Source organism: Aspergillus wentii (genome assembly GCF_001890725.1).
Source record: "Aspergillus wentii DTO 134E9 unplaced genomic scaffold ASPWEscaffold_10, whole genome shotgun sequence".
Classification (NCBI taxonomy): domain Eukaryota; kingdom Fungi; phylum Ascomycota; class Eurotiomycetes; order Eurotiales; family Aspergillaceae; genus Aspergillus; species Aspergillus wentii.
In genome coordinates this window covers 758,072-782,848 of record NW_024467841.1, presented here as the reverse complement: position 1 = coordinate 782,848, position 24,777 = coordinate 758,072, and the positions used below count along the sequence as shown (strand labels likewise).

Sequence of the window (24,777 nt, the reverse complement as noted above, 5' to 3'; positions counted from 1 at the left end):
TATTTATATTGATGCCATTTATCCTGGCCGTAAAGTATCTATCCGACGGCTGCATGCATCCCTGTCTATACGAGGCTGTGGCACGACAATCAACGCCAACTGTTATCTTTGCATCCAATCAGACACAGACAGCGTATGCTGTCTCACATTATATTACAGCCTTGCGTAAATGAGCAATATTTAAAAATCAACTGTCTCTCCGCCGGAGATTAACTAACCATCAGACAAAATGGACGATGCAAGGCTGATGCGCAAGATTGACTGGCAGATTCTGCCGATTATGTTTTTGACGTATTTTCTGCAGTTTCTGGATAAAGTGTCGTTGAATGTGAGTTTCTATCTTTACTGACAATATGAATTTATATTGATGGTTTAGTATGCAAATGTGATGGGATTGCAAGATGATTTAAACATGACCGGCAATGACTTTTCCTGGCTGGCAACAGCCTTTTTCATTGCTTATGCTGTGGCGGAAATCCCCCAAGGTGAGGATATTATATCTATATCTCATCTGAATAGCTTCATCTGACGAACAGGAATCCTCCTCCAACGCCTCCCCATCACCAAAGTACTGGGCGCGAATGTCTTCTTCTGGGGCGTGATTCTGTGCTGTTCAGCTGCTGTCCACAACTTTGCCAGCATGATTGCATTGCGTGTTCTTCTTGGTTTGTTGGAAGCTGTCATCGGTATGTCTCTTCTATATTCACAGTATATACTAATGAGAACAGCCCCCAGTCTCACCATGTACACCAGCATGTGGTATACAAGAGCCGAATCCACTCCGAGATACGGCTTCTGGTACTGTGGCTTAGGCGCTGGCCAGATAGTCGGTGGACTCATCTCGTTTGGAGCTCAACATGCACCGTCTTCCATGTCATTCGGAGGCTGGCGCATCATGTTTGTCGTGATAGGAGCCGTGAATGTCCTCGTCTCGCTGTTGGTGCTGTTTATCCTGCCCGAAACACCAGAAAAGGCGAGATTCATCTCCGACGATGAGAAGAAACGTATTGCATTCCGACTATCGCAGGATCAAGCAGGAGTGGGAGAAAAGGTGTTCCAACTATCGTCCTTGATCGAGGCATTTGGAGATGTGCAGACGTGGTTGTTGGTGTTGTTGACGATTCTCATAACCATTCCCAGTGGTGTGATCACCACCTTTTCATCAATTCTGATCAAAAACTTTGGATATACGTCGAAGGAGAGTGCATTGCTGAACATGCCCTCTGGCGTGGTGAGTATCATCGCCACGATGCTGTCCACATACGCGATATCTCGAGGTTTCTCGCGATGGCTGGCGATTGCATTCCTCCTCATTCCCACTCTGATCGGAGCGTGTTTGATGTCTTTTCTCCCATCGTCAAACCAATCAAACCAAGGAGGCTGTCTAGCTGGCATCTACCTCGTCAATACCGTATGTCTTCTCTATCTCATCTTATCTCTGAATCTAACAAGACAGATTGTCGCTCCCCTCGCCCTCATCTTCGCCTGGACAGGCGCAAACTTCAAAGGCTACACGATGAAAGTCGCCGGCTGTTCTCTCGTATCTGCTGCCTTCAGTATCGCCAACATCATCGGGCCACAGACATTCCAGGCGAGAGATGCGCCTAGGTATCTGCCGGCCAAGATCACGGTGGTGGCAGTTAGTGCCGCGGCGATCGTGATTTCTGCGTGTTTGAGAGTGTTGTATGGAATGAGGAATAGTAAAGCAGATAGATTGGGAGTGGCTGCGAGGAGTTATCTGGAGAAGAAGTTGGGCAGAGATGACGATGTTGCATTCCGATATGTGTGTTGATTATCCGACGGGTGCATATTTAGTATCTTATAAGTAGCCATCATCCATCCATTCTATCAACCTGTTCCATCGATATTATCAGTTCTTCGCAAAATGACCATCCTCATCACTGGTGCCAACTCCTTCATCGCAGCCCACTGCATTTCCCTCCTCCTCTCCTCCAACATTCCCGTCCGCGCAACCGTTCGCTCTCCCTCAAAAGCATCATCCACCTACTCTGCCCTCGCAGCAGCCAAAGCCCCCAACCTCACCTCCCTCGAAGTCGTCGTCATCCCAGACATAACCGATGTCAACCAACTCTCCCCGGCTTTAGAAGGCTGCACGGCCATTCTCCACCTAGCGTCTGCATTCAACTACGATGCCAAACCGGGCGAGTTTGAGGAGAAGCTCCTCCTGCCCGCGTTGAATGGGACGCTGGCTGTCTGTCAGGCCGCGCAGAAGTATCCTGCCATCAAGCGTGTGGTGATCATGTCTAGTTTTGCGAGTGTTTACGATGCTAGTCTTGGGTTGCAGCCGGATAGTGTTTATACGGAGGAGGATTGGTGTCCGTTAAGATATGAGGATGGGAGGGATGCAGATGCTGTTGTATGTCCTTTCTATCTATCTTAAATATCTGTCTTACGAGGTGATGCTAATAAACAGCCCATCGCATATCGCGCATCCAAAGCCATTGCCGAAAAAGCCGCGTGGGAGTTTATCCAGAACAACGAAGTCACCTTCCATCTCGTCACGCTCTGTCCGGGTATGGTGTTTGGGAAGATGATCCATCCGATTTCGTCGTTGGATGAGTTGAATGCCAGTAATAGAATTGTCTGGGATGTTCTTTCTGCTGGTGAGGGTGGGTGTATTCCTCCTACCAAGGCACCTGGTATGTCACTCTCTACTATGCTGTACTACTATGCTGACAAGACAGTCTGGATTGATGTCGAGGATCTGGCAGTTGTATGCCATCGTGCTCTGACATATCCACTTTCATCGCATGAGAGATTCCTGGTTACGCAGGGTTCTTATGATACGCAGGAGATAGCAGATATCGCGCGTGAACAGCTAGTTAAAAAGCGCTCAAGAGTGCCAGTTGGAGAACCTGGAAAGAGATACCATCATACTCATTATTCATGTGATTCTGGAAAGGTGCAGAAGACATTTGGTGTTGCATTCAAGACGTTGGAAGAGAGCATCATCCCATTGGCGAGGCAGTTGTATGCGATGGAGTAGATATTGTGATATTTACAGCTTCCCCATCGGTCGTCGTGAAGTATCTCGTCCATGGATATAGCACACCCGCCGTAACTCCTCAATAGCCTCACCATACAATTCAGCTCGGAATATCGCATACATTCTATCCAGTTATACTTAGTTAGTCTTCCAACATGAAGCAAAAAATAAGTATAAGAATACTCACCCACTCTTCGCCTTCCCCGCCCACTTCCTCCCCATCCCCAACGCAGCCTCATGCATATCCCCCGGTTCAGCAACAGCATCAACAAGCCCATCCGTCAACGCCTCCCTGCCCGTCCACCGATGGGTCTCAAGCAACATCTTCCTCGCAACAGGCGGAGCCAGCTTCACCCTTTGCAGCGCTCCCATTGAATCACTATGGAAGCCTATATTGAGGGCGGGGAAGGAAACGAAGCCACGATGGGCATTCATGACGCGATAGTCATGCGCGAGAGCAAGTATATACGCCGACCCGAATGCGTGACCGGTTAAGAGGGCGATGGTGGGAAAGGGGAAGTCGAGGACTGTGCTAAGGAGCTGTCTGAGTCAATACCTATACCTTATTATATATGGAGAGACAAACCGGGTAGAAGCCATCGTTGAGTGCGAATGGACTGGTTTTTAATTCGTCCATGTCGATGCCCTGTCGTTAATCTCAGTTTCTATATTTTATACCTGTATGGTTTGTCGCATACTGTCGACCAGAACTTGGAGTCACTTTTTGTGATCACTGCCCCTTCGGCATTTGGACCGAGAATGGCTTCGACCGTTCGAAAGGCTTTGATGACTTCCTGGGAGAAGGCAAGGCTGAATTTGTTTTCTGGTGGATTCTGGAGGGTGATGATGAAGACGTTGTCAGTTCTCTCTAATGAGAGGTTGGTAAACGCTGGGATGCTCATTTTAACTGTTGATGATGGCAATATTGCAGAGATAGTACTGTTGATAGAAGAAGAAATACGTGGACAAAGGAATGTATAAGTGAACAAACAGATGTTTATGGGGATAGAAGGAATGTGATAATGTGATAAAGGATCACACCATGCAAGACAGTTCACGGCCACGTACTCTAGTGCCATGAACTAATTACTAGAAATGCTCATTTTTGAGACTCTGTCTGGTGGCATTACCAATGGCTCTATTGAGATCCATGTACGGTGTTATTCGGAGAGTCTTTATTGTATTCTGCATATTGTAGCTTCAACTCCACAGAGTATCCTTGATATGCCTCGCCACCAAATCGATAAACTCGCTCGCCTGCCAGAGATCTACAGAGTCAGCATCTCACCACCCTTCTTCTATAGGAAACTCACCCTTATCCATATGCATAAACGGATGCGGAACACCCTTGAACCTCTTCTGAATAACCTCATTCCCACCCTCCACGAGCTTCCTGGCATACGCCTCTCCCTCATCACGAAGAGGATCACAGCCAGCCGTGTAAACGACCGTTTTGGGCAGATTCGTAAAATCAGGCGCGTTGAGCGCATTCGCGAACCAAGCCACCTTCTCCAGCTGCGTCTGTTTCTCTGCCGGGTCAGTTGAAAGAGACTGCCATTTGAGATTGTCAAACCACTTCAACCGCATCCAATTCAGCGTCGGAGCATGCTGCAACTCCCGGACAGATGCATACGGTGAATCATCCGCCTTCCCATAGCGGGAGATATCATCGATAACAGGTGTTCCGGCGACGACTAGTTTGAGAGGGATGTTTTCATCACGCGCAAGATGCGCACATATCAGCGCGATATTCCCGCCCGCGGAAACGCCGCCGATGGAGAGACGCGACGTGTCGATGTTGAATCTGGCCCCGTTGGCGTGGATATGTTTCAATGCAGCGAAGGAGTCTTGGATGCCGATTGGAAAGGGGAATTCGGGGACGAGACGGTAGGCGATGTCGATTACGCAGACGTTGGCCTTGACGGTGAGATGTTTGCAGATGTGCGATTCTGTGTGGAGGTCGCCGAGGCCCCATCCTATACATTATTAGTATATATACTACATTGGATAGATGGATAGATACCTCCACCGTGAAAGTCCAGATGAACCGGCCATGGTCCGGTCGAGGCAGGTTCATACACTCTCACTGGGATTGACTCGCCCTCGTAGCCAGGGACGGTGGTGTCGTAGATTCGTCCGCAGTCTGGAGCAGGTCCAGTGCCGTAGGAGTAGAGAACAGAGTATTTCGATCTGAGGATGGACAAGTCGATGGGGGCGTTGGGTGTGTTGGCGACATTGTCGTTGTATAGCTTCACAAAGACGGGGTCAAGAAGAGGGAGGACAGAGGGGTGGATGGGGTTGAGGGCTTCGTGAGACATTCGCCTTTTTAATCTATCTTGTTCTTTCTATCTTCTTTAATTGATGAATTCAACCAATGTTAAAAGATATAAAGCTGATGATATTTATAAGATGGCCGTCGCTTCGTATCCGACGGCATAAGATGTCATGACTTCCCCGCATTTTATCGCATGCGACGGTGAATCCCCGACAGCCTCGTCTGACAGTCTCACTGCCTTCTCAGCCTCGTCTATCTTTTATTCTTATAACCTCTGTAAGTCTCTGTAACTTCATCAATCAAAAATGGACCCCATTCTCATCGTCGGCGCAGGCATCGTCGGCCTTACTCTCGGCCAGGCCTTGAAACAGGTATCATCGACTCCCATTCAATATAGTATCATCTAACAGACTAGAAAAAAATCCCCTTCCAGATCTACGAACGCGACGCGACTCCCTCCGCCCGAGGCCAAGGCTGGGCCATCACCCTGCACTGGGCCCTCCCCTATCTCCAACAACTGCTGCCTGCGGACGTCCTTTCCGCAGTCTCCGACGTACAGGTTGATCCGGAGATCGCCAAAAACGACAATGGAAACTTCCTCTTCGTCAACCTGGCGAATGGCGATCCGAAGTGGAAAATCCCGCCGAGTGTGCGGTGGCGGGTGAACCGGGAGAAGATGAGATTGGCGTTGACGAGGGGGATTGAGGGGGATATACACTGGGGGAGGAGGGCTGTCAGGATCAACCTGGATGAGGAGGACAAAGCCAAGTTGGTCTTGGAAGATGGGAGTATCGTGGCTGGCAAGATGGTGGTGGGGATAGAAGGCAGCCGGTCGATGGTGAGGCAGATGCTGTGCCCGGATACATACCACAACCAGCAGCTGCCCATCCGGTTCACGGGCGTTGCAGTTGATCTCAGCGAGGAGGAAATAAAGCCCTTGCGAGCAATGGATCCGCTGCTCTTCCAAGGCTGTCATCCAGAGACTGGGGATTATTTTTGGTTTTCCATGCTGGACACGCCAGAGGTGAATGGGAGTCGTGGAACTGCGAATGAGAGATACAGAGCGCAGATCAACATGTCCTGGCCTGTCCATGGAAGCCGGGATGAAGTTGCATCAACGGATGCAGGCAGATTGGAGAATATGAAGCGACGCGCTCAGGTGTTTGTGCCGTTTCTCAGAGACGTCATCCATGCCATACCGGATGGAACGCCGGTGATGGAGATTAAACTAGCGGATTGGGAGTGTTTGGACTGGGATAATCGTGGTGGACGAGTCAGCCTGGCTGGTGATGCAGCGCATGCCATGACCATGTGTGAGTTAATCTACGATAGATGAAGCCAAACTGACGAGTATAGATCGCGGTGAAGCAGCAAACCACGGACTGTTGGATGCATTCTGGCTAGCCAACGCCATTGAACGCATTTATTCAGAAGACACAGATCTGAACACAGCCATCGACGAATACGAAAGGGAAATGAGAGGACGAACCCGACAGGCAGTCAGGCTGAGCAGTCAAGCCTGTCGAGATGCACATGATTGGAACAGACTGAACGAGTCATCGGCGATTCTGGCTAGAAGGGCCGTTAAGCCGTAATCATACTATATAGCTATCTATCTGTTCAATGCATTGTTGATAATCCGCGCAGCCCAAAGACACTTTTCATCCTGGAATTGGCGAGCAATCACCTGTATAGACGTTGGTGCTCCATCTTGTTCATCGGGGTTATCTTTATCATTAGCACTATACATATATCTCAATAGAAGAAGAACATACAGCTCGGCTGCTGATCATCGTTGACCATCATCGGCTCTGGATCCAACTCCTTTGACGCCTTCCCATATGGAATGATGCAACACGGATACTACATCATCAGCATGCACTACCACTATAGAGAGAATACTCACATCCAACACATTCCAAATCGCCGTATACGAAGGCCATCCAAACGTGTCATGTGGAACAGCCGTACTCTGACTCCCCGGCGCAACAACAGCATCTAATCCATTCTGCATCCACGCATCTCTCCACGCCTCACAATACGCCAGTCGAGCTGTATACAACTGGCTGATCTGCGTGAATGGATCTGCATTCTCCTCAGCCACCGCTGGACCCGTGAACATGGGCGACCAGCACTTTGCAACAGATGGGATTTCCGGTTCACCGCTGGCTGTAATGGCGTTGTCTTTGGGACGGTAGAAGAAGTACTGAAAGGCGATTCTGCTGGCCAGGGAAAGACTCCGTGAGGGTATATCATCGAGATAGACGATGGTATGTCCCTGTCTCGTCAGTTCATCAACAGCCTTATTCAACGCCCGTCGCACAGGCGGATGAAGCGGATAATGCTCATCCACCGGCAACACTCCTATCCTCAACTTCCTCTCCTCCTGTATACCACTCCACCCCATCGACAACGCATTCACATCATACCGCCACGGATCAACACCAACAACACATCTCATGAACATCTCCAAGTCCTCCAAACTATGGCCCAACGGTCCCGCACAAGCCTTGATACTAGGCACACCCGCCCACATCCTCTTCGCCTGTCCTCCGTACGGAATCCGATCAACAGTCGGTCGGAAGCCATACACACCATTACACAGCGCAGGGATGCGAATCGACCCAGCTACATCTGTGCCTACACCGAGTATCGATCCCCGGAAGGCGATGAGTGCGCCTTCGCCGCCGCTCGATCCGCCGGCCCCAAGATGGGTGTTGTGTGGGTTGAGGGCGCGGTTGAAGATGTTGTTGTGGGATTCTGCTGTCTGCTTTCATCAGAATGTATCAGATAAAGATATAAAGAGAGAGGAGTACCATCATAGTCTGCGGAATATTCGTCTTGACATAAAGCACCGCACCAAGGTCAAGTAATATATCCACCAACGCAGAATTCTTCTCTGGAAGAGGATGCCCCAGATACGACACATATCCAATGGTCGTCTGGATACCTTCAAGACAAAAGCTATCTTTCAAGCTAATCGGGAGACCGTGGAGGGGTCCGATCGGTTTTCCGTGCTTTTCTAAATACTCATCCAGATATTCTGCTCGCTCCAGTGCTTTGTCGAAGAATATTTCCGTCAAACATGATGTCTATCTTGTTAGTACTCTGTCTATATAATAAGAAGGAGTAGCTCACCACCTGCTGCGCAATCGCAGCCCGTTTACTAAATGCTCTCGTCACCAGCACCGAACTTATGCTTCCATCTGCCAGTTTAGCCAGTAACTCTCTCGCCGTGTAGTTCTCCGTAATATTCAGCTCTTCATCGGATAGAATTCCACTGCGACGCGGTATATCTGCGTCGAGAAGTGTGGGAGGAAGACTAGATACAAAGTCTTCGGGAAGGCGCCATTCGAGAGGTATTTTGTCTTGACATTCTTGGTATTTTTGAGTCGCCAGATGGCGCCAGTGGGGTTGAGATGTCATTCTGATTGCTTCTTACGATAATGAAGGTGTAATGAATGGATGAATGCTGTGAGAATCGTCTTTATATGTCTCCGCATACCCCGCTTTATGGGATCGACCTTCCAATTCGGGGATCCTACTGATCCGATGCATCTCATATACTATTGGCGGTGCATGCAGCTGTCTTAATTGATAGGTCTTTTGATATTATACCTGGGTTTACATATTGTCTAAACAATGTCCGATCAGGAATAATTTAATTGATTCAATCTATACAGTAGTGTTACTACATAATTATACGAATCACATTGATAAAGTAGCAACCCGGCTGATATGCCCGATATCAACTCGATATTACAGCGCAATCATGCCAATACCGGCCAGAACGGCAGTGGCAATGTAAGCGCTCAGCTGGAACGATCCCACATGGACGGCCATGCTGCCAGTCATCGCAGCACTGCCGGACGAGGTGGAGGAAGTGCTGGAGCTCACCTCGCCCGAGTCGCCAGAGGCAGTGGGCTTGGAGGTGACGGTGCCAGTGCCGGCAGTGCCGGCCTCGCCCATCAGAGAGCTGCACGAGCCGGTGGCCTTGGTGGTGGCCGTGGTGGTGGCAGAACCGCCGAAGCTGCAGGCGCTGGCGCTCTTGTCCTGGGCCTCCCAGTACTTGTTGAGCAGGAAGTTGAGCTGCTGCTTGGACTGGCACATGCTGTAGGCCCCGTATTCACCGGTGGTGGCGTTGGCGGAGATACCGTCGCAGCTGGTGTAGCCACAGATCAGACTGAAGAGATCGCCATAGTCGGAGCTGTCAACCGAGTCGCTGACGACACAACCAGCAGCATCATTCATGCAGGTGCACAGCTCCTTGTTGGGAGTAGGAGGCAGCGGGGTGGCCTTGGCTTGCCACGAGGCGGTGTTGACCGCGGGACAGGTCTGCAGCGCAGTGTTGGTGGGAGTATACGAGGCCTTGTTGGTGCCCGAGGGAGTAGCAGTGGCGATGTGGTTGGAGTAGGAAGTGAAGTCTTCCATCTTGCTGACACTGGTGCTGTCGACGACCGAGACGAGACCTGCAGGATTAGTATGGGATGTGCACTTCAGTCAACGAGGACTCACCATAGTTGTTGGTCTCCTGGAAGTACATGTAGACGATACCACCAGACCACACCTCAGCCATGGTGTCACCATACAAGGCACTGACTTCGGTGAACTGGCGGGGGGTGACTTCATTGCATCCATACTCGGCAAAGAAGACAGGAACAGAGTAGTTGCGGAACTCCTCGGTGCGGTCCTTGTATCCCGACTCTTCGTAGGTCGAGTTGCCACACCACGAGTAGATGTTGTATCCCCAGAAGTCAATGCCGTCCTCGGTACTCTCGCAGTTGAAGTAATCCGCCATGTTGACCCGGATGCTCGAGTCGTCGGCCGTGGCGTAACCCACACCGAGCGCACGGTAGCCCTTCTGCTTGATGTAGGCCTTCATATCACGGACGGCGGCCTTGACGAACGCACTGGCATCGGTGGTGGAGACACTGTTGGACACCTCGTTGCCGGCGAAGAAACCGAGGGTGTTGTTGAACTGCTGCATCTCGTCAATGACGGCCGTGTAGCGATCATACAGGTTGGCCTCCCACGAGGGATCCGAACGGTCGATGGACAGCGAGGGATCGGACAGATCGGTGATGACATAGATGCCGGCATCGGCCAGCATCTGCATGCACTCGGTGTGGTTGGCGGTGGGGTTGATGGCATAGGTGCGGATGGTGTTGGTGCGCAGCTCCTTCATGTAGGGAATATCACGCGCGCAGGTGGTGGCATCGGCCAGGGGATCGGTATAGCTGGTGCTGGAGGAGTTGGTGCTGGTGCTGCCCGTGTAGCTCTGCTGGTAGGCCACACCGCGCATGTAGAACTGGGTGTTGTTGCCCGAGTAGAAGAACTTGGAGCCCTTGATGACGATAGGGTCGATGGCCATGGCAGACCCAGCCAGGGCGCCTGCGACGGCCAGAGAGAGCTTCATGGTGACAAATGCGGATGGAAGAATGAGAGAAGTAAACGAGGGACAAATGAAGCTATAACGAGATATAACGAGAGAACGGCAGGAACTACCAACACAGAACAAATAAAACAGATAGAAAGAAATAGAGAAAAGAGATGAACGAAAAGAACGAAATAAAAGGAATCAAGCATGATAGCGATAATAATAGCCAGTCTAATAATCAGAATCAGTTAGTCTTGCCCGCGGCCACGTACATCGGCTCCAGCGGCATCCACCGGGGGAAGAGAAAACAGCCACACCGGCTGCTTTGGCTTCATCAGACCCGCAGATGATTTATTGTTCTTATTTTATTATTCAGGTTAGTGTCGAGAGACGGAGTCAAGGTGCTTGGAGGATACGCGTCACACGCTAGTCTGGTCGGTACTGGCGGTGCCATTGGACACGAGCAATGGAGTGATTGAAGTCATATCCTGTAGTTATAGTCAGTTTAGGTAACAAGTATATAAGAAGACACATTTCCTCCTTGAATGCAGTCTCGATAATGTCGGAATGTGAAATGATATTTTATAGAGAAAATCATGTCAATCCGTGAAGAAAACAGCGGATCTCGGCAAAAGCTCACTCCTGATTGGCTCGGCGCTGTTTATCTCCGAGCAGATTTTTCGGTTTTATTCTTTTTCTGTATGACCTTTTCACCCTTGTTTGTGATTCATTCTATTTATTCTACAGTCATTATATTTGACTATTAATTCTCATTCTATTCATCCCTTTTCTGATCATCACTACAGAATTAAATGACTTGACTTGGTGAGATGGCGGTTATTCTACATACGCGTCACCTCGCCGTTAGCCCGAATCGCACCAAGACTTAACGCAGCTAATCGATCCTCCCCATCCAACAATTTTATTCGGTTTTTTAAATGCCCATAGAGTGTATTAGGTTTATGGAATTCAGGGAAATCAAACCAGCCATGAATAAATAAGCGAAATGAATCTATAAATGGCCGGCTTAATCAAGTGGCCCAAGTGAGACATACTAAAGCCAATAGTTCGCAGGATGAAGCGATGTCCACCAGACAAGCTTCTTGGTGCGAAGCCATTCCAGCGCTAATTCATGGCCTCTGCGCACCTTTTAATATGGATGCCTATTCGGTACTTTATTCATTAAACTGTTTCATCTTCTGGCGTTAAGCTGTCTAGTTTATACCTCATATTAAACAGCTCGTCGAGAACCCCTGACTGTGGTCGGTGATGTCTGCTATGACCTACGCTAGGTTAGGTGTCGTTGATGATGAGAGTGTATTTGCTGTAGGAGGGCTTACATATTTTAGTAATCGTGTATAGTAGACAATGATCATTTATCAATTGTGCCGCATCGATTTGCATTCCATGTCAGGAATATATGTAATAGATATTTTGTCAGCATCCTAAACAATGACTAGGAATGCCAATACTAGCAGATTACAGACATTGGAAGTATTCATAGCCGCTCATTAATGTATGGTAAGATTAAACATTGCTATTTATTGGGGTCCTTAGGCCTGACTCAATATATGCGGTGTTGAGACCGTTCATAAAAACCTGCCATTCTACCCCATAACCATCGATATATATCGTCATCTTAACCTTCGGCATGACAAACTCTTGATATATTTTATTTAAATGAACACCCCAGATTGTATTATTTCAGCGTGATTTAATTTGCAGTCTGCTATCTTACCCCGCTCAAACCCGATCCAAGTGGGAGAAGCCGAGAAATGCAGGGATCGGATGAGAAGCCGAGACTGAAGATAGAGTGACCCGATCCCTGCATCCGAACAGTGTGGTCGTTTTTGATGTCATCCAGGGCCTGTATACTGGTTCTGGCAAGGAGATTGAGCGATTTGGCATATGCAAGCAACTTACTTCGGGATCATGATGGGAATGTGGTGTGTGGATTGTAGTGGGACAATAGACGGGGAATAGCTATATAAGGCCTGTCTATATCGTTCGAAATTTCTCTATCAACATCAACATTCAAACATCATACAGACAGAAAGAACAATGACTTCCATGCTGCACTACTTCCGCTTCGGCAGCAGCCCCTCCAAAGCCGAAACACCCAGCAATGCGCCCGTCCGTGCTCTGCCGGCCTCCTGGTACACCTCGCAGGAGATGTACGAGCTAGAACGCCGTGCCATCTTCTCCAAGCGCTGGATCTTCCTCACCCACAACTCGCGCCTCAAGGAGACCGGTGACTGGCTGCGCTACGAAATGGCCGGGTTCGACTTCATCGTCATCCGAGACCGACAGGGCAACATCAACGCCTTCCACAATACATGTCGCCACCGCGCGTATCCCGTGATCGAGAAGCACGGTCAAGGGAATGCGAAGATCGTCGCCTGTCGGTATCACGGCTGGTCGTACGGGCTGAATGGCAAGCTCGCCAAAGCACCGGGATATCAGGAGCTGGAGGGGTTTGACAAGGAGCAGAACGGGCTGTTTGGGATCCATGTCAAGGTGGACGTGAATGGCTTCATCTGGGTGAATATGGATTCAAAGGAGACCCCAGAAGTGTCGTGGGAAGAGCACTTCAAAGACGTTGACCGGCAGGACCGGTACAAGGCGTACAACTTCAACGACTACCATCTCGACCATGCGTACGAGCTGGACGGCAGATACAACTGGAAGATCCTCGCGGATAACTTCAACGAATGCTACCACTGCCCGACCACCCACGCGGACATTCCCGAGTTTCTCAATCTCGAGTCGTTCGACAGCGACACCAAAGACGGCCATATCCAGCATCACTGCGAGTCGACTCCAGAGCAGCTGGCCAAGGGTCTTTACACGGCCAGCACCTACTACTTTCCCGTGTCTGCCATGGTGGTGTCGTAAGTCCTCATAACCCTGATCAGCAAGAATCATCTAACAGATAAAGACCACACTTCATCATGATCCAAAAGTTCCTCCCCCAAGGCCCCCGAGACTCCTCCATGGCCTACGAAATCTACCGCAACAAGAACTCCTCCGACGAAGACTTTAAACTCATCAGTGACATGTACGCGCGCGTGATGGGAGAAGACAAAGTGCTCTGCAACAACCAGCAGAAGAATCTCGACCGGGGCATCTTCATCAACGGCCAGCTGCATCCGAAGTACGAGAAAGCGCCGCTCTTCTTCCAGAATACAGTTCGTGAGGTCGTGACGGAGCATTTCAACCGGGAGAAAGAAGCGGGGGCGCAGGTGTGGCCGGCGAGACAGAAATTGCCGTGCAGTGCGCAGGTGACTGAGAAGGATGAGGAGATCTGCGCGAGTCTGGGATGTGGTGCGGAGAAGGAGGGTCTTGCTTGGTGATTGTTTGTATCTATTCGTATTGGTTATCTATAAGAGATGTTATAACCCGAGGCTATCTCGGCTTCCAAACCCGACAGTCTTTCTCTTATCCATTGAGTATCAGCAGCCAATAATGCATGATGAAAAGTGGATTATGATCTGGGACAGATAGACAGGTTAATCTATATGAGGTATTTTAATGCGAACAGTCAGTATATAAGAATGGAATCCCACTGAAGACAAGATACTATACACCTCCACCATGAACGTTTCCGAAACAACCAAGCCCCAAGACGACGTCGACAAGAAGGACACTGCCCCTTTAGACACAACCCAGGATGCAGTGTTTGGAGAGATCACGGAGGATGGACCTAACTATCGCAACGTACTCAATTCTCTTTCTATATATGTTCAAGCTAATCAAAGCAGGTGGGCTTTATAGGCACCGTCATCCTCATGATGAAGACTCAGATAGGCCTGGGTGTTCTCTCCGTCCCAGCTTCCTTTGATACCCTTGGAATCATCCCAGGAGTGATCTGTCTTTGTGCTGTCGCCTGCATCACCACCTGGTCCGGGTATATCATCGGTGTCTTTAAGCTTCACCATCGCGCCGTGTATGGCATTGACGATGCCGGGGAGTTGATATTTGGCCGACTTGGTCGTGGCCTGTTGGCCGTGGCATTCTGTTTGTGTTAGTGATCCTCGATATATATCGAAATGCCACTGACAACACAGATTGGATATTCGTCTCTGGCTCTGGGATACTGGGCATCTCCATCGGGCTGAATGCAGTGTCTACCCATGGTGCCTGTACTGCGATATATGCTGTCGTTGCGGCCATCCTTGGATTTGCCGGTAGCAGTATCCAGACTCTTGGGCGAGTGACCTGGCTGGCGTGGATTGGGCTGCCGTGTATTCTCACTGCCAGTATGCTTCTCTTGACAGACAATCTATCTCACAGACTAATCCTGCAGTTCTCATCGTCACCGTTGCTGTCGGTATTGAAGACCGTCCAGCTGCAGCACCGCAAACCACATCGCCATTTGTGTCTGACTATAAACTCGTCGGCAATCCATCCTTCACAGAAGCCATCACCGCTGTATCAGCACTCGTCTTTGCCTTTTCAGGCACCCCGGGCTTCTTCTCCATCGTCTCGGAAATGCGAGACCCGCGCCATTACGCCAAAGCCGTTCTCATCTGCCAGTCTGCCGTCACGGCCATCTACACGGTCATTGGCATTGTGGTCTACTATTACTGCGGATCTTACGTTTCCTCCCCAGCGCTTGGCTCAGCAGGCGGAACCGTCAAGATAATCTGCTACGGCTTCGCACTACCCGGATTGATCGTGACGACAGTCATCGTGACTCACATACCAGCAAAATACATCTTCATCCACCTCCTCCACGGCTCCGCCCACCTAACCAACAACACCCCGACGCACTGGATTGTCTGGCTCAGCTGTACATTCGGCATCACCGTGATCGCGTATATCATCGCCAGCGCGATTCCCGTTTTCGACGGTCTGGTTTCGCTCATCGGTGCGCTGCTCGGCACCCTCATGTGTTTCCAACCCATGGGCTGCATGTGGCTATACGATAACTGGGGCCGCAGCGACAGATCCAAACGGTGGGCGTTGATGGTCTGCTGGAGTGGGTTTGTTATCGCGTCCGGCTCGTTTCTGATGGTTGCCGGGACGTATGGGTCTGTGGTGGGTGTGATTGACAGTTACAGGGTGTCGGGGGGTTCGGCTGCGTTTTCGTGTGCTGATAATTCGAATTCTGTGTGAAGAATCTTACGATGAGGAAGGTCTGATATGTATGCACAATGTATTCTTGATATCAACAATAGTACCCATACCCATACCCATATACACAAGTCGCTACTAAAATACAAAACACCCCGCTAATAATCAAACATCATAATATCACAGTCGGCAGAAGAGCATCTATCGCATCATGTTCTCTCGACGGTGTGTCTCGATAGCTGCCTCAAAGGAACGGATGGTGTCAAGAGGGCGCTCGAATCGGTGACGGGTAGGGTTGGAGATGTCAGGTTCAGCTGCGACGGTTAGTATAAGATGTATAAAGGTATAAATGAGTGTAGAGACTAACCGATGATTCTGCCCTCGCGATCGAGATGTTGGATGGCTCGTAGGGAGAATGTGCTTCCGCCGATATTTGCCACTGTAGAGTATATGTTAGTTGAATTCGATAGAGCAAAGTGGGTGAAGCCTTACTTGGCTGCGCTTCGTTCATGGCAACGTTGGGATCAGCCTTGGTGCTGATCGAGGGCTTCTTGTAGTAGTCGTGGGATCCAACAGATCCGCTTCTGTCACTGGAGGTGCGAGAGGAAGGCATTGTGTGTTGAGTATATGGTATGAGATAGATGAGGTAGTAGTGGTATTGGTAGTAGTGTGTAGTGCAGAATGTTTGACTTTGACTTGACAGAGTGAATCTGCAGGAAATCTCCAGCCTTAAATCATGCCGAGTATGATTTTTTTAGAAACAACCTAGAACAATCACGCAAAAGCTGGCGACAACCTCACCCGCACCCTCCGATCACCCACGATAGTCTGTGACGGGCACTGCATCCTTCGCCCGCATTGCTTGTGACGATCGAATCCCATTTCTGACGCGGCCCAGCCAAGGGACCGCATGACGTAGACCCCTCCCATGATGCAAGTCACAGCCAATGATATCCCTGCACGGCACAGCCAAGCTTTGGCTAATGCACCCAAGCAAGGCTTGGTACTCTTTTCAGCCAATCAACAGCGCCACATGGGCCGTCCCAGAAAAATGGGCCACGCAAGCAGTGGGGCTGCGAGGCGGTGGCAAAAAGCCGACCGTCAGGCATCCACGATTTCCATTGGCGGCGGGATTTTTTGTTCCTGAAAAAAAGGAAAATAAATGTATCGAAAAGGAGGTTCTGGCCAGGGACTGACCAATGCCGATTCTGACTTATGCAGGGGCTGGTTTCAGGTTGTGCATTGCATCATGTGTAAATACAGTCAGAATGTGTGATGATGGCTGCATGTGCGGATGACTTCATCGGTGATGCGCGATCTTGGCGTTGGAGAGGACACGCAAGTGATAGAGGGCCTGTTAGTCACCTCTTCTCAGCATCTGAAACATGGCTGATTTGATTTCTAGTGATTTGTTGATAACCATCGAGTGTCCAGTCTACATACATAGTACATGGTACACCTCGACTGGCAAATCTATTAACCGTGTGGCCTAGCCAAGACAAGAGATTCGAAGCGAAGACAGATATTTCGAGGAGCTACAGAGCATCAAAATAGAAATAGAATCTAAAACAGAGACGCACAGGATAGCAGAGATGCATGAAAACTGAGCGATCTATCGAAAATCTAGCTGACAGGGGCCGTTGAATTACCTCAAACACCAAGGACAGGCACCCAATGATCGAACATAATATCAACCCAAAAAGGAGAAAGCAGGAAGATATTTTCTTCCACTCAAAAACCACATCCATTTCAGCCCCCACGGTGATATCTCTCCTTTTGGGCAATGTCTTTGATCGTCAGAGCCACCCGGCAAGGCACGAAGCGCAGATCACCAACGACAGCTGTCCAAGCCAAGCACGATCGACACACGATCGGAATGCTTGATGCAACCCAACAACTGGCCATTGCGACTTTCGGAGAATATGCAGGAACCGAGATAGAAGAATCAGTTTGACAGGCAGCCCCGAAGGTGGTTTTCTCCGGAGTAGAAAAATGCCGGATGTCTGAATGGGTGCGGGTGACAGATTCTGGGAACGGCAGAGATGCTGATCAGCCGAGTGAGACTTGTCTGGGATGTTGGCCAAGTCTGGATGATGCATCGCTTGCTCATCAGGGGTTCTGATTATAGAAGCTGATGTTATACAGACTCGGCTGCATGATACAAGGACCAGTGAATATCAGCTCGAGGATGTCTGTATAAAGAGGGTCAGAATTCTTGTCCGGTAGCCTTCAAACCATCAGTTGAAGCGATTGCCTTGGAATTCTTGATAGCTTCTTTGTCTTCTCTGTCTCAGAGACTAGATTGGGGTAAAAAAAGAAACACCATGGGTATGCATTATTCCCTTTTCTTGCCTTGTTGCATGTCAATTTCGAGGAAGTCCGACACTCAGCAACTTGCCAATATGAAGAGATAATTCCTATAAAATCCCCTAGACTACTTCATCCATGGCTCTTTCTTGTTCTCAGAATATCAGAAAGAATAAAGCATGGATTTCCCCTTCTGGTTAGCGTGGCCACTTTAGGCATGGTTCTCGGACTGTAATCACCTGACCAAAATACGAGCCGACTTCTCTTCCCGATACATTGTTGATGTTTTATTGAATCAAAGAGATAATTCTCTGGTATTCGAACTCACATGATGGATTGGGATAATCTCTGCTTCAACACTGCAACGTTGATTGCCGGGGTCTTTGTCCTTGACTATGGAGCAGACAAATTCCTGGACCACACTGTTATCGTCGGACGGCGATTAGGCATCTCGCCGACTCTTATTGCTCTCTTGACAGCTGGAGCTGAGTATGAAGAGGTACAGCCCTTTACCTTACGCTTTGGTATGCATACTGATACAGTGGCCAGTTAGCTGTAGTGATTGCAGCAATCCTACAGCATCGCAGCCCCCTAGCGCTGGGCAATGTTATGGGATCTGCAATTTCCAATATCCTCGGTGCCTTTTCGCTTGGTCTTCTGTGTCATCCTGGTGGAATGGAGTTTGATCGTAGCGCAAAGATCTATGCTGCGCTTCAGCTTGCCGTTACCACTCTGTTTGTAGCCTTGGCTTTTTTTCATCTGCTGAACCAAGTGACTGGTGCGGTCTTGATAGCCGTTTTTGTCTTGTATATCATCTCTATTGGCTATGCCATTTACAAGGGCGTTACCGAACCTCCTCAGATGTCTGATAGTGACAGCGACGATGAAATACCCACCACTGCTCAGACGTCAGTTTCGGAGACTTTACCTCTTTTGGAGAATGCAAGTCCACGACAGGATCCACAGCCACTTTACCAGCATATCTTCCAACTCCTCTTTGGCCTACTTGCACTCTCCCTATCCGGATATATCCTTGCCCATAGCGCAGGTGCCATCGCGGACTCCCTCCAGCTTTCAGGCACCGTGTTTGGCCTCACAGTGATTGCCTTTGCTACAACCCTACCGGAGAAGCTGATTTCCGTTCTCAGTGGCTCTCGCGGACAAGGAGGTATTGTCATTGCAACCACAGCAGGGAGTAATATATTCCTGCTGACGCTCTGCGTCGGTGTTGTGGCCATTGCAGGACTTCCTGTCAACAGGGCAGATACCTTTGATACCTTTATTCTCTTTGACCTGGTGATGGTCTGGATGTCCGCGTTAGGCTTTACAGTCGTCGCCTTTCTTGGACCAAGCCGAATTGCCGGTCTGGTGTTTCTGTTGGCGTATGTTGCTTTTGTGGTCCTTGAATTTACAGTGTATAAACGCTGAATAATTCCTTGTCCATACGGACCATACCCTATCCTTGGGTAATATAGTTAGACTGACCAACTAAATCCTTGATATATTGGCAACTGTGTATACACAGATAGAAGAAAAGCGCTCAAACACTCGTGTATTTGTATATAGTCAAGGATATATTGTCCTATTCGTTCATCAAGGATAATCCACCATATAGGCTTGTGCAGTCTGGATAATTAACTTCCCAATTCCACAAATCCCACTTCATTAAAGCATTTCTGGGAGTTACAGGTGGAAATGCAGCCGTAAACGGCCTCAATTTCACAGGTTCTCACAATCTAGTTGTACTTTGAGTAGATCTCATGTAGCCTGGCTCTAGGCGTCAAAACATCCGTTGAATTTCCTGGGGGGCTCTTTTTATCTCGACTATCATACAATATAGGCATTTGTAGAAAGTCCAACGTCTCCAACTAACTTCGGAATGAATAAAAGAATGAAGGTATGTTCTAATTGCCATAATTTATCAGGGTGTCTATCTATAATTTATTCCAGCAAATCAGAGACAAAATTTATAGCAATGATAAACGGGACTAGGTTTTGATCCATCTCCATTGCCCAACGAGGGAAACTGATGAAGCGAATGAGTATAGATTCTAGAGAACTACGATAGGACGAGCGAGACCTTCATATACGTATCCAACGAGGACAAATTCAGCCTCCGATCACCCTAAGAGATGCAGTGGTCAGTTCTTGTTTACAAAATATTTACTTAAAGATGGTTTTGAGATATCAAATTGATCTCGACAGGGATTAGTGAAACAGAATATATATATATATATATATCATTAAAAATAGTTCTCCTAAGTGTACTTTCAAAACGTTACTTTAAATTGAATGCTTGACGGTGCCTAAGTTGCACTGGCTTGAATTCATATCTGTGCTTAATTGATATCGATCATCGACATCCCCATCCCAGCCAGTGCCCAGGCAACAGACACCCACAACAAACGCAACCTCGTCAAACACACGGCCCTTCAAAGCTCCCAGGGGTTTGGAAAAGCCAACCTCCCCATCTTTCAATTTCTTTCCCTCCTAGCCCCTCACAAGAACACCCGATATCAACAATGGAGAATCCCCCGCCCCCAAGCCCCACTGTCTGCGCTCGTTGCCAGAAGCCAGCGACGACAAGATGCACTGGCTGTGTTGATGCACCGGTCTACGAGGAGATTCTTTCGAAGAATACCTTCTACTGCAGTGCAGCATGCCAGAAGGAGGATTGGGATTCGCACAAGACGACGTGTAAAGCCCTGAAAGCTCGCAAGACGCTGAAGAGAGCCGCGTCGCTGCTCCAGGAGATCTTCTACGCGATCCGTGAACAGGCCAACATGTTGAGATACTCTGTCGCCAAATGCACTGGGTCTATCGTTCATCTCAGTGGAGACCAATATGGTGGAGGTTGTCCCGAACAGCGGTTGATGCCGTTTTCTGGAATTACCATGACTGGTGATTTCGACAAGGACGTTTACAACGGGGTGTTGGCATATGCTAGCTGTGTCGAGGTCATGGTTTATCTTTGCGGGTTTGCCAAAGAGCTTCTGTTTGGTGTGTATATCTGCCCTGTCTTGACTGCTACTGCAGATACTAACCTACGACTTGACTAGGTCTTTGCTCCAAGGTCGAAGAGGTCGCCGTCAAAGTCACCAACGAGAAGCTCATCATCAACTCGGCAATCCTCCAACAGCGCACCATCGACCACAACCTCCACCGCGTGACACTCAAGAATGGAGAAGTTTGGGTGGTGGACATAACGGGGGCTCAGTATGGATATCCTGATCCTCTCTGTGTTTGGAGCGACTACGAGCATCATCGGATCACTAAAGTCACCGAGGTGCTTGAATTTGGGTCCTTTCGCTATGATCTCTATCCGGATCACAGCTCGACCTTTTTGAAAGAATGGATCTCTCAGCGGGTTCAGAGACTGGAACTCACCGAGGCGCTGGAAAAGCAGATTCCTGAATGGGGCAGGGTATATGGGGGCAGACTCGACGGGATCTTGAAGGGCTCTGATGAGGTTTTCAGCCAGGCGAAAGATGAATTCCTTGGTCTGTTGGACGTCTTTATCAAGGATACTTTGGCTGGGATGTATACTCCCGAGCGGGTTGCGAAGAGATGGTTGGAAGTTGGCCGTCTTTTTCGCCGTTGATCTGAATTATGATGAGGATTAATAATTTACTACGATGAAGTCACATTGATGTATTTCTTGTGTTGCTGCCTATCCGTGGTGCTATTCATGTTTCGATCGGGACTGGTGCCTAGCAATACCAAAGGTCTTATCCTCTCATCTTGACGCTTCGATGTTTCTCCACTCAACATCCCAGTATATCGAAACATCCTACCATAAAAGAGCAAAATGCCTAACACCAAAGAACCAGTTGGAATCGAGTCGCTTCCCATGGAAGTATATGACCTCGTGAGTCTTTCTACCACTTGAGAAACCTCAAACTAACCGACCTCTAGATAACACTCAAAGCCAACAGACGTTATGGAGACGATAGATACCACTGGCGATCTGAAAGCGCTGAAAATAGAATAAAGAGACTCAAGACCCTGCGCTTGGTAAATCGGCGCTTTTACCATAGTGCCAGTCGCTTGTTGTTTCGCCGTATCTCTACAGATCTGACCTCTCGCGGAACTGAAGAAGGCATTCCCATAAAGAGGCTCCATTCCCTCTGTCACAGCCCACATGCTGACCATGTTCAAACGCTTTTTATTGTACTACCGGGATTCTCGCGTTCAAATGACACAGTCAAGAGATACACGGAAGAGTTCAAGGAATGGTTTCCACGATGTTTGGGCAAGCTTACCCGCCTGAAAACCCTGGAGTTCGACATTGAATATGCCTACTGGAAGGAGGCCAAGGGTCATTCGGATGTTCCTACTGCGATATGGAGATCACTTGCAGATGCAATGTTCACATGCTTGCGGGATGCAAGACTAGAAAACCTGCAGAATCTTCAAATAAAGCTCCCCAATGAGTCTACCTACTGCCTTGGCTCACAGAGCCGATTACCCGCAACTCTGATGCCGTCGCAAAATTCCATGTCGAACCTGTCCTCTCTGCACATCGACCATCAGACCATGGAGCCTGGTATATATTATCAGGCCGATGTTCTTCGTCTTGTCGGCCTTGTTAAAAGTCTACATACGTTGGAGATCACCGGTTCACAGGCGCTATTTGCTGATATCGCGCCGGTCGATCTGTTGATCTCCCCAAACATGAACCTGCGTGTTTTAAAGATTATGTGTGTGACTTTTCCTTTCCGAATACTACTCTCTCTTCTCCAGAATAACAAGCAAACCCTTGAAAAAATCGTTTTGAATGGCGTTGACCTTCACGACGGCCGATGGAAAGACATTCTGAAGGAAATCTGCCAGCTTCCTTCAGTTCACCATGTCGGACTCTGTTCTTGCAACTATTCAAGAACTGGCCAGAGCTCTTTTCTCAGACGCTCCTCTCGTTTCTACGAGTGTGATGTAGTGAGGACGGGTGAGATCAGATCCTTGAGTGCCGCAGATATTCTCGCTATCCATCCGGTTCGGCATCATCTTAATCGAAACAGAGAGAAGATTGGTCTCGAGAGGATTAGACCGATAAAGACGAAATGGGTGGCTGGACAGTGCAAGTATAAGTTTCTGGGAAGGTTTGACTATGGTGCCTGAGTGGCTTGAGTATTCGGCCTGGTTTGTGGTATATATAGGTCTTGCTAGTTGTGTCTGGGATATATCATTAATTGAAGTATTATATGTTGTTCAGTATCCTGTTTAAAACGGTATAGTTACCTAAGTAGATTCTTCTAATCAATGTCAGGGTTCGCTTGTATTGCATTCCATCAATCATGCTACATGATATCATATCATCAGTAATAAACATCTTTCTGAGAAGAGGGCCTGTGCTATCAAACAGTCTCTGTATGACTAACTGTACTTCAGATGACAAACAACACAGTCTAGTCCATATTTATTAAAAATGAAGCAATCCAGACAATCCTGGCATCGATCTTGGCAGACAAAGTGGACTTCGCCAAGACCACCCACTGTATACAATAGAATCCAGCTTATGCTCATCTGACTGTCAGCAAAGATATATTTCTTTTTAGAATACTTCTGTTAGAATCTCAAGATAAGAGCTGTTTAAGCCATTGGAGATAAATAAAAAACATTGATGACAGCTGCCACAGAGATCGACACTGCAATGTTGTCCTGCATGAAGAAATTCGGACCCTCGGACATTCTCGGTTTTTGGCGGGTTTTGGATATTCAGATTCTGCAGGAAAACATAGTTAATTTAGCGTAATGCTTGCATATAAAAAGTAAAATAATATAACGGTTGTATGAAATGTATCAGATGAGTTTTGTGCCTATATCCGTACATCATGCCGACTATCAGCCTGATAGGAGCCACCGGTCGAACAGGGAGGGGAGTCCTGCAAATCCTCCTGACGGAACCATATCGCAGCTATGATATTCGCATCTACGTTCGCTCCAAGGCAAAGCTGCTCTCCATCTTCCCTGATCTTGCCTCCTACGCCCGAGTGTCCGTCTTTGAGGGCTCAATTGCCGATATAAACCTCTTCAAACAATGTCTATCCAGTGCAGACACCATCATCAGCGTTCTGGGAGAGAATGAAAACATCGCCGGTCTACACATCCTCCAAGACGCAGCGACAACTACCGTTTCCGCTCTGCAGGAGCTTTGCACCGAGAATCCGAATTACGAAATTCCTCGACTCGTTCTCCTCTCGTCGGCAACGTGGAACGCAACATTTGCTGGGGCTCGACCGCGGTTTATACACTGGTTGATCAAGACGGCGTTCTGCTATCCGTATGCCGATTTGCTCAAGGCACAGGAGATCTATGCCCAACGTCCGGATCTACTGAGACTGTGTCTGATACAGCCGCCTGCGATTGTGGAGGGTGAGTCGTCTGGTCATATACTCAGCACCGAGACGGTGACGCTGGTTGTGTCGTATGGTGATCTTGCGAGTGGCTTTGTAGAGGTTGCGACAAAAGCAGAGCATCGTGATATCGAAGCTATCGGGGTATCTAGTACATCCAAAGACCAGAAAAAGTATCTTCTTGAGCTGCAGATAAGGATTGTACGGGGATTTCTAGCGCAGTATGTTCCTGGTTATTTTAGCATCGAGAACAAGGTTTGGGGGCTGTTGGGGTATGCATGATTGCATTGTATTGTATTGTTACCGAAAGGATAGATTGTTAGAAGCATCCAAGGAAGCCCTGGATGTATTTGCTTTCTAATGCAGTCTCAGTCATCAGTGG

At 48.6% G+C, this 24,777-nt stretch overlaps 13 protein-coding genes across 13 annotated transcripts; 8 read left to right on the top strand and 5 right to left on the bottom strand.

Moving 5' to 3' along the window:
• Positions 1-224: 224 nt before the first annotated feature.
• Positions 225-3,247, top strand: ASPWEDRAFT_144095 (uncharacterized protein). Its single transcript, XM_040829460.1, has 8 exons — positions 225-328; positions 377-485; positions 537-1,411; positions 1,457-1,787; positions 1,875-2,377; positions 2,435-2,660; positions 2,706-3,131; positions 3,195-3,247. The coding sequence occupies exons 1-7, from the start codon at positions 230-232 to the stop codon at positions 3,005-3,007; spliced, it is 2,445 nt and encodes an 814-aa protein (XP_040683675.1). The 5' UTR covers positions 225-229; the 3' UTR covers positions 3,008-3,131; positions 3,195-3,247.
• On the bottom strand, positions 2,885-3,909 carry ASPWEDRAFT_188391 (enoyl-CoA hydratase/isomerase family protein; the record flags this gene model as incomplete). The annotated part of the gene is made up of 4 exons (XM_040832225.1): positions 2,885-3,131; positions 3,195-3,547; positions 3,594-3,653; positions 3,706-3,909. 4 exons carry the CDS (start codon positions 3,907-3,909, stop codon positions 3,020-3,022), a joined length of 729 nt encoding a protein of 242 aa, XP_040683674.1. The 3' UTR covers positions 2,885-3,019.
• Positions 3,910-4,207: 298 nt separating this feature from the next.
• On the bottom strand, positions 4,208-5,325 carry ASPWEDRAFT_121781 (alpha/beta hydrolase; the record flags this gene model as incomplete). Its single annotated transcript, XM_040829107.1, has 3 exons — positions 4,208-4,275; positions 4,321-4,983; positions 5,031-5,325. The coding sequence occupies 3 exons, from the start codon at positions 5,323-5,325 to the stop codon at positions 4,208-4,210; spliced, it is 1,026 nt and encodes a 341-aa protein (XP_040683673.1).
• Positions 5,326-5,587: 262 nt separating this feature from the next.
• ASPWEDRAFT_165815 (FAD-dependent oxidoreductase) lies at positions 5,588-6,877 on the top strand (the record flags this gene model as incomplete). Its single annotated transcript, XM_040829917.1, has 3 exons — positions 5,588-5,653; positions 5,698-6,595; positions 6,639-6,877. 3 exons carry the CDS (start codon positions 5,588-5,590, stop codon positions 6,875-6,877), a joined length of 1,203 nt encoding a protein of 400 aa, XP_040683672.1.
• On the bottom strand, positions 6,639-8,719 carry ASPWEDRAFT_46722 (uncharacterized protein). Its single transcript, XM_040836831.1, has 5 exons — positions 8,421-8,719; positions 8,099-8,374; positions 7,189-8,049; positions 7,058-7,145; positions 6,639-7,010 (listed from the first exon to the last, which is right to left on the bottom strand). The coding sequence occupies exons 1-5, from the start codon at positions 8,706-8,708 to the stop codon at positions 6,895-6,897; spliced, it is 1,629 nt and encodes a 542-aa protein (XP_040683671.1). The 5' UTR covers positions 8,709-8,719; the 3' UTR covers positions 6,639-6,894.
• A 322-nt stretch (positions 8,720-9,041) lies between these two features.
• Positions 9,042-10,698, bottom strand: ASPWEDRAFT_121651 (glycoside hydrolase family 72 protein; the record flags this gene model as incomplete). Its single annotated transcript, XM_040829098.1, has 2 exons — positions 9,042-9,751; positions 9,798-10,698. 2 exons carry the CDS (start codon positions 10,696-10,698, stop codon positions 9,042-9,044), a joined length of 1,611 nt encoding a protein of 536 aa, XP_040683670.1.
• Positions 10,699-12,312: 1,614 nt separating this feature from the next.
• On the top strand, positions 12,313-14,087 carry ASPWEDRAFT_144077 (aromatic ring-hydroxylating oxygenase subunit alpha). Its single transcript, XM_040829459.1, has 2 exons — positions 12,313-13,550; positions 13,598-14,087. Exons 1-2 carry the CDS (start codon positions 12,721-12,723, stop codon positions 14,010-14,012), a joined length of 1,245 nt encoding a protein of 414 aa, XP_040683669.1. The 5' UTR covers positions 12,313-12,720; the 3' UTR covers positions 14,013-14,087.
• Positions 14,088-14,253: 166 nt separating this feature from the next.
• On the top strand, positions 14,254-15,937 carry ASPWEDRAFT_733701 (uncharacterized protein; the record flags this gene model as incomplete). The annotated part of the gene is made up of 4 exons (XM_040839319.1): positions 14,254-14,376; positions 14,421-14,682; positions 14,727-14,918; positions 14,966-15,937. 4 exons carry the CDS (start codon positions 14,254-14,256, stop codon positions 15,775-15,777), a joined length of 1,389 nt encoding a protein of 462 aa, XP_040683668.1. The 3' UTR covers positions 15,778-15,937.
• Positions 15,767-16,356, bottom strand: ASPWEDRAFT_46719 (DUF2406 domain-containing protein). Its single transcript, XM_040836830.1, has 3 exons — positions 16,228-16,356; positions 16,103-16,174; positions 15,767-16,049 (listed from the first exon to the last, which is right to left on the bottom strand). The coding sequence occupies exons 1-3, from the start codon at positions 16,346-16,348 to the stop codon at positions 15,937-15,939; spliced, it is 306 nt and encodes a 101-aa protein (XP_040683667.1). The 5' UTR covers positions 16,349-16,356; the 3' UTR covers positions 15,767-15,936.
• A 2,017-nt stretch (positions 16,357-18,373) lies between these two features.
• Positions 18,374-19,470, top strand: ASPWEDRAFT_177718 (sodium:calcium antiporter; the record flags this gene model as incomplete). Its single annotated transcript, XM_040831705.1, has 2 exons — positions 18,374-18,541; positions 18,592-19,470. 2 exons carry the CDS (start codon positions 18,374-18,376, stop codon positions 19,468-19,470), a joined length of 1,047 nt encoding a protein of 348 aa, XP_040683666.1.
• A 1,094-nt stretch (positions 19,471-20,564) lies between these two features.
• ASPWEDRAFT_73356 (zinc finger MYND domain-containing protein) lies at positions 20,565-21,780 on the top strand (the record flags this gene model as incomplete). Its single annotated transcript, XM_040839315.1, has 2 exons — positions 20,565-21,042; positions 21,102-21,780. The coding sequence occupies 2 exons, from the start codon at positions 20,565-20,567 to the stop codon at positions 21,641-21,643; spliced, it is 1,020 nt and encodes a 339-aa protein (XP_040683665.1). The 3' UTR covers positions 21,644-21,780.
• Positions 21,781-21,822: 42 nt separating this feature from the next.
• ASPWEDRAFT_46716 (uncharacterized protein) lies at positions 21,823-23,243 on the top strand. The gene is made up of 2 exons (XM_040836829.1): positions 21,823-21,910; positions 21,958-23,243. Exons 1-2 carry the CDS (start codon positions 21,851-21,853, stop codon positions 23,158-23,160), a joined length of 1,263 nt encoding a protein of 420 aa, XP_040683664.1. The 5' UTR covers positions 21,823-21,850; the 3' UTR covers positions 23,161-23,243.
• A 630-nt stretch (positions 23,244-23,873) lies between these two features.
• tpcG (oxidoreductase tpcG) lies at positions 23,874-24,677 on the top strand (the record flags this gene model as incomplete). The annotated part of the gene is made up of 1 exon (XM_040831704.1): positions 23,874-24,677. The coding sequence occupies one exon, from the start codon at positions 23,874-23,876 to the stop codon at positions 24,675-24,677; it is 804 nt and encodes a 267-aa protein (XP_040683663.1).
• Positions 24,678-24,777: the final 100 nt, after the last annotated feature.

What these genes read in the sequence shown, in the direction of transcription:
- ASPWEDRAFT_144095 (XM_040829460.1), top strand. Translation starts at nt 230, where the DNA reads ATGGACGATGCAAGGCTGATGCGCAAGATTGACTGGCAGATTCTGCCG. An exon ending in GCATCTACCTCGTCAATACC is followed by an intron (nt 1,412 to 1,456) that starts GTATGTCTTCTC and finishes CTAACAAGACAG; the next exon opens with ATTGTCGCTCCCCTCGCCCT. An exon ending in TCCTCCTACCAAGGCACCTG is followed by an intron (nt 2,661 to 2,705) that starts GTATGTCACTCT and finishes CTGACAAGACAG; the next exon opens with TCTGGATTGATGTCGAGGAT.
- ASPWEDRAFT_46722 (XM_040836831.1), bottom strand. Translation starts at nt 8,708, where the DNA reads ATGACATCTCAACCCCACTGGCGCCATCTGGCGACTCAAAAATACCAA. An exon ending in CTGCGATTGCGCAGCAGGTG is followed by an intron (nt 8,375 to 8,420) that starts GTGAGCTACTCC and finishes CTAACAAGATAG; the next exon opens with ACATCATGTTTGACGGAAAT. An exon ending in ATATTCCGCAGACTATGATG is followed by an intron (nt 8,050 to 8,098) that starts GTACTCCTCTCT and finishes TGATGAAAGCAG; the next exon opens with ACAGCAGAATCCCACAACAA.
- ASPWEDRAFT_144077 (XM_040829459.1), top strand. Translation starts at nt 12,721, where the DNA reads ATGACTTCCATGCTGCACTACTTCCGCTTCGGCAGCAGCCCCTCCAAA. An exon ending in GTGTCTGCCATGGTGGTGTC is followed by an intron (nt 13,551 to 13,597) that starts GTAAGTCCTCAT and finishes TAACAGATAAAG; the next exon opens with ACCACACTTCATCATGATCC.
- ASPWEDRAFT_46719 (XM_040836830.1), bottom strand. Translation starts at nt 16,348, where the DNA reads ATGCCTTCCTCTCGCACCTCCAGTGACAGAAGCGGATCTGTTGGATCC. An exon ending in CATGAACGAAGCGCAGCCAA is followed by an intron (nt 16,175 to 16,227) that starts GTAAGGCTTCAC and finishes TATACTCTACAG; the next exon opens with TGGCAAATATCGGCGGAAGC. An exon ending in TCGCGAGGGCAGAATCATCG is followed by an intron (nt 16,050 to 16,102) that starts GTTAGTCTCTAC and finishes TAACCGTCGCAG; the next exon opens with CTGAACCTGACATCTCCAAC.
- ASPWEDRAFT_46716 (XM_040836829.1), top strand. Translation starts at nt 21,851, where the DNA reads ATGCCTAACACCAAAGAACCAGTTGGAATCGAGTCGCTTCCCATGGAA. An exon ending in CCATGGAAGTATATGACCTC is followed by an intron (nt 21,911 to 21,957) that starts GTGAGTCTTTCT and finishes ACCGACCTCTAG; the next exon opens with ATAACACTCAAAGCCAACAG.